The following is a 12061-nucleotide window of genomic DNA, read 5'->3' on the forward strand; positions in this document are numbered from 1 at the left end:
CAAAATTCAGTAATAAAATCGGTATTGCTCATATCACAGGAAGACAGTTAACTGTTTCACATTAACTTTTTTTGTGATTTAAAGGTGAAGAAAGAACAAAAGCACGTAAATGAAAAAAACTTAAGAAACAGCCTTGTCACCACATTTATTGAGAAAATAATCAAAATATACTACAATCAAAGGACCAGAACTTCAAGATCTGTCTTTCAAGGAATGACCTCTTCGTTAAGATAATGTCTAGAGTCTTAGTGGAAAATGTGACATTGGAATACCTTGTATACACAGTACCAATATATGATAGGCATACACAAAATAATGACTGCATTTGTCTAAAAACATCCTGATATGTCAACTACAGTAGCTGATGGTTAGGAGCTAATTGTTTTAGTAACAGCCTGATTTCACAATTTCTGTCTTTGGAAAAATGGAAACTTGGAAAACCTACAGTAGGACAACCAAATGTTTTTGACTTTAATAAAACTTTGTCCTTAAAATGGTAACCCCCTTCTTTCTAACTTTATTTTAGTTGCCCATTTTGAAGAGATAAATTAGAATTATTTAATATACCAGGGGTTATGTGCACACAACATGTGAAACATTTGAAATTGTTGCTTTAATGAAGAAGAAGAGCTTAACATTAATAGTTATCAGTTTTTAAATGTTGCCTTAATGTAGAGAAAAATAATTATTTGTAATTTATAATTGTATGTGTTGAAAAAGGGGCTTAAGGTTAGACCTGTGTTACTCAAGCTGTGCATGCAAGCAGAGGGGGAACTTCCTTGCTGGACTGGCGTTCATCAGCAAAACTAAGACTGCATTGAAATTGCTGGCAGTATAGGGAGGTGGAAAGAAATTTCCGGAAACGTATTTTTGACAACGTTTACACAAACCACTAAACACCACCACAGTGGAGTAGGATAGCCAAACACAGCTCACAAAAAAGGAACTGCCATTCAAGAGAAAATACAAACAGCCTTGTTTTGCTAAATTGTGCAGTCATTTTGTTTGCTGTAGACACCTACAGATTTACAGGCACTGAGTTTTGTCCCTTTTCTAATATAGACTGTAAGTTGGTCAATTCTCAGAGAACATCTCTCTCCTGTATTCCTTATTCCTGTTAAAGTGAGCAGACATTTCTTCCATGTTGCCTTCCATTACTTGAACACTGTCTTGAAACAGGTGAAAGCCATTGGTCTGCCAGCATAAAGAAACTGTTCCTGTATCTTACGTCTGTCTGTATCCTCCTTGTTTTTTCTTTAACCAGCCATCTTACTGAAATTGTTGTTATTATTTTAAAGGAAATGATGTAAGCAAGAAAAACTTAAAAGAAAATATTAAGTTTCCCTTTTGCTCCAAGCACAGAAGTAGGTTCTGTCCATGGTGCTGATTCATTCCATTCTGGGTTACATCTAAATGCATGTGACACTATTTGATGTGACAAGGCAAGGACTCGTATGACATTTGTTTAGGGATGTCAGAGAGATCTGGAAACCTGGAGAGCGGTGCACTAGGTTTTTCACTTCAGGGTATGACCTGTCTAGACTGAATTTTGGAGGCTTGCGTAAAGCAGAATGAGCACAAGCACAAACCATTTTGTGGCTTTACACCTGTCAAATTCGTGGGGTACTGTACTGCTGGTACTGTAAGTATATTATCAATGTATAATATTAAAATCTTGAATTATTCCCGCGATTTCAGTGAGAGTGGAAGTGGCATCGTATACTCATGGAGTCATTCTTTCAGAGAGATCTGGAAACCTGGAGAGCGTTCCCATAAGCCTTGGGGTATTAAAAAGCGGCACGTTAATGACTTCAATAAAAGGGGCAATTAAATTTGTCAAACCTAAATTTTTCCTCTTTTGTGCAGATGCCTCTGAGTGTTATAGATCATTTAGGAATAGTGGGTTGGTAGACATTGGCCATCTAGTCATCAGGTGCAAAAGTAGACTCATGATTCAGAAGTCAGCTTTCCTGTTGTTTTTCCTTAGATGCTGAAAAGGCAAGGCTTACAATTACAATTTCAATTTCTTGAAATGAAGAAACCACAAGAACAATTTCCATTGATGAGAGAAAAGTTGCAACTTCAAAAAAGTGTTGCGAATTTTATTTGTAGATCAGTGTACTTGATCTGTAGAGCAGGACTAGTTAGATCTGGTGTCTGTTCTTTAGACTTCCTTTGATTAATGTGTTGCAATGTAAAAGGAAAAAATGAAAAATGGAAGTCATAGAACCTTTTAAGAGTCCATTGATTTATTATTTTGTTTCTAATGTATTTATAGGATCTGCCTAGATTCAATGCTTTTTACAGGGTAATCACATATAAAAGAATCTGCTGCATTAAATGGGGATACATTTTTCCATTTTATGAGGTTAATGTGTAATATTTAAAAGAAACCAATGTATGAAGCACTTATCAAAGTTATTATGTAAATGGAACTCATTGTTTTTACAAAAATTGAGCTGAAGGTATTGTAATTGTTTCCCTCTTTAGTAGTACTATTCCCAATATTAAACAAGCTAAAACATGTCTTATCCAACAGCAAGGTTTTAAGACTCATTTGTTTTGGAATTACATTCATAAAATTACTTTGCATCAAACAGAGCAAAAACATCAATTCAGATGAAGCATGGCAGTGTTTTAAGTACCATTAGTTGGTTTCAAAGCCTCCACATCTCTAGAAGATACCTAGCAATTTCTAATCTACTAAACTAAAATGGTTTAAAAAAGCCAGCTCTTATAAAAGATGTTGGATTCGTTTCCTCAATTGTGCTGTTTTACTTTACAGTGTCTGGATATACAGTATGGTTTATCAATTTCACTTGTCCAAGGCACTGTCTATAATAAAGATTCAGAAAAAAAAAATCAAATTGTTTTTCAGAGATTTAATTTTTTTTTTGCTTGTAGTAGATATATTGTAAGAATGTACTGCTCCTGTTTGAATTTTGTAATTTATTTGTAATGTATAAATATTATTAATTGATGTTTGATATCAATTATCAATTTTCAATATCTTCTAGATATTTACTGTACTTAGTACTGTGAAAAATATTTTGATCTGGGAAGTAGGACTTTAGCATACTTTGATGCATACATTTACTTGATACTATTAGTTTTATTTTTTTATGAAGAGAAAAAAAAAGAAGTTAACATTTTTCTAGTTCTAGTTTTTTTTAAAGGCTCTCCTGTTCATTTTTAATCGTTTCTGAAGAGAAAAAAAAAGAAGTTAACATTTTTTCTAGTTCTAGTTTTTTTTAAAGGCTCTCCTGTTCATTTTTAATCGTTTCTGAAACATATGGTTGAATGAAAATGCAGTCATTTTTACTTGCTTAACTGCTTTCTAGGAAACTTTTTTTTCATAATTTACTTTTGAGGTAAAGCATCTGGTTAATGATGCCATGCATCTTCATTTTCTTACGATTTTATCATAGTAAATCTGTAATTGCAAAAATGTAACATGGAACACTACAGTGGTTAAAAACCATGTCATGGCTTTAGACTGTATATTCAGTCAAATATAAAAAGCTGTGATTTATGTAGGACTAGAAGAACATCAGGGAGGATGTTAGTGGTGGGAATTAGGTTAACTATTAAAGAAACGTAAGGCCAGCAGCACACGTGATTTCGAGATTAGTACTTTTTTTGATTTGAGTGAATTTTTCTGCGCGTGCTTGTGTGTGTGTGCAGTCAATCTTCTGATTGTCTTGCAGATTCATGCAATCTATAGTTACAGGGATATTTACTGTCATTTTCAGCTTCTCTGCGTGATTAGGACACTTGTTTTTTTTTACTGTTCTTATCTCATGGTTTGTAATCAGTCTTTGAGAATAATCTCCACCCCTCCCGAAAAAGGAACTTTTCCTGTGGCAGAATCATCTGTGAAGACCATCACATGCATTCATCAACAGTCTTCTGTAGATGTTAGTGTTATTCTCTGTATTTTTTTCCATGCAATGAAGAACATGAGCTTAGTGGAAGGATAGACTACCTAGATAATTGTGCAACGAGAGTGCTTCACTGCATGTGCTGTACCAAGACTCTTATAATTGTGCTGGCCTAATTTTCTTTAAATGACCTACTGTACCTTAAGTTTTAAACCCACAATCTTGCAATTTATTGCTAGGAAAATAATAAAGATATTCAAAAGAACTTTTTTAATAGTTTGAACCAAACACAAAAATGAAATGGATGTTTGTCGGAATTAACTCTTGAATGAAGGGTATTATGACAGCCAAGCCTGTGTTGTTATACCGTATTGCACCACCTTTCCCGGGTGATTTTTTGGGAGCCCATGTGGAAGAACAGGCAGGCCATGAAGAATATGCACAAGTACAACAAAGGCTCCACAGTCCTGATGGGAGAAGATTTCCAGGAGCTTTTATACAAACCAACTAATATTCAACACAGCAATTATCTTGAGTGAATATCCGAAAATGAAAAAAACGTAAAGTACTAAAGTACTTGTGTAACATATTTTTGAATATCTAAAAAATGAAGAGGGAATTTGACGTTTTCATTTCAAAAGCATATGAAGTAGTGTATGACATGGTTTAGGAATTAAATGAGACGTTTTCTAGATATCTTGGGATTTATATTTCAAAAACCTCACATAAACAATCTTAAGAATGCAAAATATGACATACAGTATATATATAACATATATATGAAAGTTTACAAATGAGAGGAAGCCAATCGGCCCATATACTGTAACTCATTTGATGGCAAGTAGTGAATTAATCTGAGGTTCTTCTCCTGCCATTTCTTGAAAGAAATTGGTGGTTCTCAGCTTCAAGAACATGGCTGTGTAGCTCATTTTAGACAGTTTGTATAGTTTGTATAAAGAAGTGCTTCCTGTTCACAGTTTTAAATGCACATCCCTGTAGCTGGCACTTGTCGTCTGGCTTAAGATTCACAATTGAAGAAGAAGAAGTTCAGTGTGTTAATTTTGCCAATGCCTTTGAGTATTTTTGAATACTTCATTCAGGTCCCGTCATACTGTAGTCATCTCTGTTCAAGACTGAAAATAATTATTTTTACCCTATCAGTCTAGGAGATTCCTTTAAATCATTGCAATGCTCCTGTCTTTTCTCCTTTGAATTAATTCCAGAGCACAATATATTTTTTGTAACATGACAATAAAAATTGTACAAAGTATACTAAATGAGGTCTCATGATTGCATTGCACAATGTGCTCTGCAACAATTCACAAAACGTAGGAATTAATGTTTTTTTACATATATTGATTTTCCAGATTGACATAATAGCGGCAGCGATGTGGATTGCAGTAGATGTGATCAAATGACCTATTAAATCCCAATACGTAATGGCTGCTGAAGCTCAATAATCAAGTTACACTCTATTGAATTATCTACAGTACAATTCAGTGAAAGAACAATCACATAATGAAGGAATATTTCATGCTAAAACTCATTGGTAATCTTTCATTCTATCTTCTCAGCTATTGATGAGATAGATAATTTTACTTGATGTCAGTAAAAAAGCTAGGCTTATTCCAATATTTCTATGAAAAATGCTAGGATGTGGGGAATGGAATCTTATTGCACTCATTCTTCCACAAGTTCTGAAATGGCATGTACTGTATGTGTCACATAGAAAAAAGATTATCATGAATCCCTTCATGGCTTTGTAGAAACAGGATCTATGGAGTGTCAATTCATATCTTGTGATAAACACTTGAAATATTGTTTTCAAAGCAGTGCACAAGTTTAATTTGTAGATATCTTAGGAGAGACTTCTCTTTAGATGTTAATTCTGAAAAATACAGTTGTCTTCTCAGCTTCAAAAAATGATCTGCAAAATATTTTTATTAATGATTCACAACAACATTATGTGACACACCATTACGTTCATAAACAATTAGTTCATAGTTTCTGCATTTCGTTTTCTTTTATTTTTTCAATTTTTGATTTTTTTCAATTATTGTTTTTCTGTTTTTCTGTTAAGGTTATTTTCCAAGGATTTTGTTTCAGGGCTGAAAATTTTAATTTAAAAGCTTAATCAACTTACTGACTCCATAGGCATGAAAATGAAATATGAAATGAACAGTTTTTCTTTCCACTTAAACCTTGTTTTGGAAAAAATGTCTAGTGGTTATCTGCAGTTATGTAAAATGTAGCAGATTTTGCAGTGGAATAGAGATGTTTGCAATCCGTCCTGTTTTCAGTTCAATATCCTCTGGAAGTATGTCTCAGAGGTGCACGCTAGTAAATAACAGAAGAGAGTGAAAGATTCACTAAAGACAGATTGTAATGCCAGTCCTGTCTTTTTTGATAATCCAATCAAGAATTAGCCTCAGATAATCCTCTGTCAGAAATAGAAAAAAGAACAGAAGACAGGTCACAAACAAAGAGGCCATTGGACTCAATGAGCTTGTGTGCTTACTGGTAGCGAATTGATCTCAGGATATCATCCCAGGTGTTTTTTGAAAGAGATCAGAATTTCAGATTCAGCAACATGTCTGGAAAACTCCTTCCAGCTTTCACAGACCTGTGTTTTGAAAGAATGTACTTACAGTGGTACAGTATGTCCTTAATGCATTTCACTGGGACACGTCACTCCATAATTCCTACTTGTGTCTTTCGGTTCATGTCTCACTGTTGGTATTGATGGGAGTTCATTGGGTTTAGTTGAACACTTCGAATTAACGTTCTCAATTAAAACCCATTTAGACATTTTAAATTGTTAGGTTTAAGTCACTTGTTTAATCCCAGGAATTATGCTTCTCATCAGTTCTTTTTGGTCTCATTTCAGAGAAGCAGTAACCTAACTGATGACAAACCATGTACAAAATGTCTTAGATAAGGGAAATAAGAAATAATTCCCAGATAAGGTCTCATATTTTAAATCATTCATTTTAACCATATTTCCTAGCACTGTTTTGCTTTTTTGTATCCGCATTGTTATATGGAGAAACATGGTGTGTTCACATGAAGCCTTTTTCAGAAACAGCTTCTTCAATCTTTGTATTTTTCATCTTATATTTATTATGTTTCCGCATCCTGCATCCAAATGTTCAATGCTAATGATAATAAATTGCCACTTAAGCAGATAATAAAAAAGACATCTCAGCTTGTAAATGGACTGATAATGTATGTATAAGTGATGCTGATGTTGTGGATGAAACAAAATCATTGCACACGTATTGTACGTTTTCAAGTCTACATATTTATTTATAGTCTGATTTTAAAGAAAAAAGACACAGGGCCATTTTATTCCTAAGTACTAATATCAATACAGTAATCTTGTCTCTGACTCAGAAACGTATGTAAAGCACATCTTGGCTAAGTGTGTAAGCTGTATCACATTTATGGAAATCAGGTAACACTTGACACCTTTGGAATGAAGATCAAAATGAAAATGAAAGGTTCGCACAGAGTTTATTGCTCAGTTTGTAAAACTCTGTTTTCTGTTCTCTTTCTGCTCTTACTAAAAGGGAGTATAACGATGTGCCTCTCAGCTCCAGTTCTCTTCTGAGGCCTTGGATACTGCTCTGACAGTGAACACATTTTAGCCCATAGTACAGCTCATTTCTGGGACTCTGCCAGAGCCTTGAGGCAAGAACTGCAGTAAAAATGAAGCAGAGAAAATACCTGGGCATTAGCCATTCTTTATGTGTGACACTGCACAGTGCATTTACCAGTTTAATATTGGTATTAAGTATTAAAGAATGAGAAAGGGAAGCTGTACTCCTGGGGGTTTAACAATGTTTTTTGTTTTATATACAGTATATTTTTTAAAAATAGGCATTTTAAAAATGTGCTTTTATTGAAAAACTTTGAATAAACAGAAAGGGTTTTTTTTTGTTTTTACGTCTCGGTTCTTTTTATTAAATATAACACGATTTGTCTTTTAGTAGGATTTATTTTTCCTTATTTGTGTGCCGGAGGGTGAATTGTTTAATCATTTTCTGCAAGGAGGAAGGGAAAAGAATGAAACAGAATTGTCATGTCAGAGTCTGAAGTACAGTACAATATTCTATAGTTTAATAGTGTATTCAGCTCATTGGACTATTATATGTCTGATCTCTATTTAGAGTATCTTGCCAGACTAATCTGGAATGTAAACTTACAATTTTATGCACAGTTCAAAGTATGTAGAGCAAATAACTGTCTCTTCTATTGTAAGCACTTTACTTCAGTACTGTTCACTATTTCTGCATTGTTTAACTGCAACAGATGCATAGCTACAGTCTTGCAATCTCAGTTACAACTTGGTCTGTGCGTAGAATTACTGTCATTTGTCCCATGGCTAGTGGACTTGATTTATTAAAATTAAAAGCAGCATGAACAACATTTACATCATACCCTGTACTAGATAAATAGTCAATATCTCTCTGCATGGCACCTCCTTTTGAAATGTATGAAAAATCAGATAATGTGGATTCTGAAATAAACAGGGGGGGAAAATGGATCATTCCTTGATACATTTCCCAGTCAACATCAATGTGTTAATTGGCATATCAGAATAGTTATTAACTCAAGGAGCTGGCTGGGAGCTGTGAATTGGGCTTTTGGCTCTTCTACTCAATACCGTTAATTTGAGTCTAAACGATGCTTTATTTTATGCTACCAATTAAATTAAAAGTACAAGAACAGGTTGTCGTCGTAATTTATTTTAACATGCCTTAACTGGTGGGAGACAACAAATATGCTTTTCCTCTCTGCATGTGAATGTAAACATGTAAATCTGTAAATGCTGCAAGCTTTACCTGAACATGCGCTCGTGACTAGAGTCCCTACCACCTGACCACTGCACTCTCTGCACCAGCTGGACCATGTTTGCTGTGGTCAGTACAACATTGGTTGATCTCTGCAGTAGTTCAGGTGTCAGTGAGAAATATACATACTGTATGTTGCACACTTTTCTCTTGGGCTAAGGATGTCTCCAACATGCATGTTGATGTGTGTAAGCATAGGGAAAAGTAAAGGCCTGAGAGTCTCCTGAAATTCTGTGAATTAATTGCATTCTCCTACAATGGCATTGCATTCAGAGATGCAACCTTGATTTACTGTACAGTAAGTAGGGTCTAAAGGTTACTGACCTTGCTACAGCTACAAATATTGGTAAAATTCTTCCTACTAGTCATATTTTGTAAATTGATTTTTTTATGTATCAATCAATAAACATGACAATAATCTGAATATTACTCATAGTACTGATATGTATTCTTCTGAAAACCTGCACAGTTCGTGATCATAGCTGGTCCTTCACAATGGTTTGCAGTCACTGAGTGCACTCCTTTGCTAATTTTCTTGACAATACATCTAAAGCACACAGTATACATGAGGTGGGAGAAAATGTGTTTCTAAGAATTAAGGCTGGTGAATGGTGAATATCTTGTCTGCACAGTGCAGGCTGGCACAGTAATGCCTGCACTGTGCAGACAAGATACATATGACCTTGTAATAAAAGGGTCTACCAGAACTAAAGCCACAGACAAACTGAGTTATGGATTTTTTTGTTAACCCTGAGGAAATGAAGCAGCGAATGTCTTTTTACACATTACTGCATGGGTGGCCCTCAGAAATCCAGCAAACAGCTGGATTTCCAAAATGCAATAGCGATGACGGGGAACATTTGTTATGCCAGGCAATAAAATGTGATACCTTTTTCTGGTTTATCCTGGTCATCTGATCTGTGAGTACTGGGGTGTAGAAGAGAGGAGATAGATGTTTATTACTCTTTAGTATTTTCTTTGACTTCACCATGAACCAAGGCCCATTTCACTCTGTTTTAAATCTGATATAAAACCAGGGACTTAAAAGCAGAAAATATATGATTAATGGTGTACAAAATTCATCTTTAGCCAGTAATGCATTTCATGGAGTCATCTACATAAGGTGAGACCTGTTCATTCTATTCATTTAGAAGAATCTTGTGTCTTTTTGAGCATGTGCACTGTAACAGGAAAATAAACTCTCCTCTGATAGGTATTTTAATAACGGGCAAACATACAATTTTGTTTTCAATTTCAATTTCAATTGTAAATGACTTCTATTTAAAAAAATGCTAGAAAAAATATTTTTCCAAATGTCTTTTAAGAAAGAAAATTACGTTAAAGTGAAAGTGACAGGCCTTGAGACTTGGAGTGAAACTATACACAAATAGAATGCTTTCTCTCATTGCACAGTAAAAATAAGAATATCTAATTTTGAATTAGAAGTGTAAGCTACTTTTTTATATTTTGAAAACAGATTTATGAAGGAAACCATGAAATGTTTGGTTGTGCCTTAAAATAGAGTAATCCTTCCTGCTAAAAGTTGACCTGCTAAAAGTTACTATTTTTAAAGCTCTAAGTAAATCAGAGGGGTCCCTTCAGGACTCCGAATGACAAATTAGTTGGTTTTAATAGGGGAGCATGCATGAAACTCATCCTACAACCTCCAGTGTAGAAAAAGTCCAGAGCTACAGAACCACTAATGTAGCAAGAAGTAATGTATTTAACTGGAAAGAAAATACTCTATAACTAAGTGCAATCCATCTTCTTGGTTTTTGTATTTTTTTAATGTGTCACAAAGCTATTGTGTTCGAACCCTTCACAAGCCTACACAATAGATGCTCTTTTTTGACTAATTTAAGGGAAGAGACAGGCAATTCTAAGTAAATAAAACAAATGATAGAGAAAATATTTTCGGACTCCTCTGTAAATCATAAATTTACTGCACATACCTATTGTCGCTATTCTTAGTGCTTCTGAAAAAGGATTTATTTCTTTCAATTAAAGTTGTGTTTGTGCTTAAAGCTAAGGGTGGACTATGTAAAATTACAAAGCGAGAGATGAGAAACGAATCCTATTTTTCATTTCATATAATAATCTTTTTTTTTACTGACCGTAAAAGAATTGATTTTTTTTCTCATAGTACCTCTTATGAACATGTATTGTATGAAGTCAATTGTTGCCTACATTAAACAGATTTCAGGGTTTTAATTCTTTAAAAAAAATGAAAATATTCTTAGCTACAGTATGCCCTACTGTTTTTTCATGATGCATCAGGACCTATTTATATCCCAATGCGTGAGTGAAATGTATGTCGGGCTGGTGGAATAAAGATGGGCGGCTGTGTGCATCCTTGGAACTGTACTCAAGGGCATAAGACTGACCCCCTCTCATCTTCAGCACAGGTGGCCAAACACAAAGCCATCCATCCCACTCTGACACCTATATATGACTGCCTGGCAAGAGCGTACCACCTGCTATGAGCATCCTAGGAACTGAGCAGTATAAAACAAAGAGACTGTTAGGGACACAACAATTCCCAGGACTTTCAAGAGTGTTCTGCCTCCCTACAGGCTTTCCATGCAGTGTGTTGGCCCTTGTCTGGATTATGGACTGGGCTCTCTGACATGCGCCTGTAGCAGCAACGCCAATCTGGTCTCGGACTTTGCAAATGGCACAGAGCCTCAAGCTCTCCACTGCCCCTGCTGGGACTTGATCCCAGTATCTCGCGAACTCAGAGCACGTACAGCGCCACTCCTGGGACAGTGGATGACTTTGCCACACACGAAGAACAGTCCTCCAACACAGAAGAGTGTTACACTGTCTTGATTTAAGGGGGGGGGGTGACACCACTTCTGTAATTGCCACACGTGCACATTGCAATATTATCCCCGCATCCACCATACGGTACATTATAAGACTGTTCTGTGTGCAAACTGAAAGGAATAGGCCGCAGTAATAGGGAAGATGCACAAAAATAATTCTGTTAGCTAGAAAAGATCAGTTTTGGGAACAGAGAAATTAGGTCACATGCTTCTCGTGGAGACTTGCGAAAGTGCCTGAATGTTGACCTGGGGAAACCATTACTTCCGACGGACTGCCAAGTGCCAGTCTGTGTCCGTTTCCTTTTTCTTGTAGTTTTACACAACTCCCTTTTAGGCTAATTCTTTCGACATGAACAGGATCAAATTATTTATCTGTGTGGCATCTGCCGGAAACACTCCTGTCATTTCACTGTCCATCAACTGCAATGGGCAGTATGAGAAGCCCTGGGCAGCGAGGTTTTGGTCATGAATCCATAGACTATGTGCTGAGACTTCTCCCTTC

The 12061-nt window shown here is 35.5% G+C and overlaps 1 protein-coding gene across 1 annotated transcript in view; it reads left to right on the forward strand.

Moving 5' to 3' along the window:
* LOC148836945 (uncharacterized) overlaps positions 1 to 11568 on the forward strand; it is a 150624-nt gene extending 139056 nt beyond the window's left edge. Inside the window, exon 8 of the mRNA XM_088914217.1 lies at positions 11374 to 11568. Coding sequence (XP_088770343.1) covers positions 11374 to 11568 — 195 coding nt within the window. The remainder of the gene's footprint in view (positions 1 to 11373) is intronic.
* The last annotated feature ends 493 nt before the right edge of the window (positions 11569 to 12061 follow it).

The sequence above is a fragment of the Atractosteus spatula genome, chromosome 4, assembly GCF_055471065.1.
Source record: "Atractosteus spatula isolate fAtrSpa1 chromosome 4, fAtrSpa1.hap1, whole genome shotgun sequence".
Lineage (NCBI taxonomy): Eukaryota > Metazoa > Chordata > Actinopteri > Semionotiformes > Lepisosteidae > Atractosteus > Atractosteus spatula.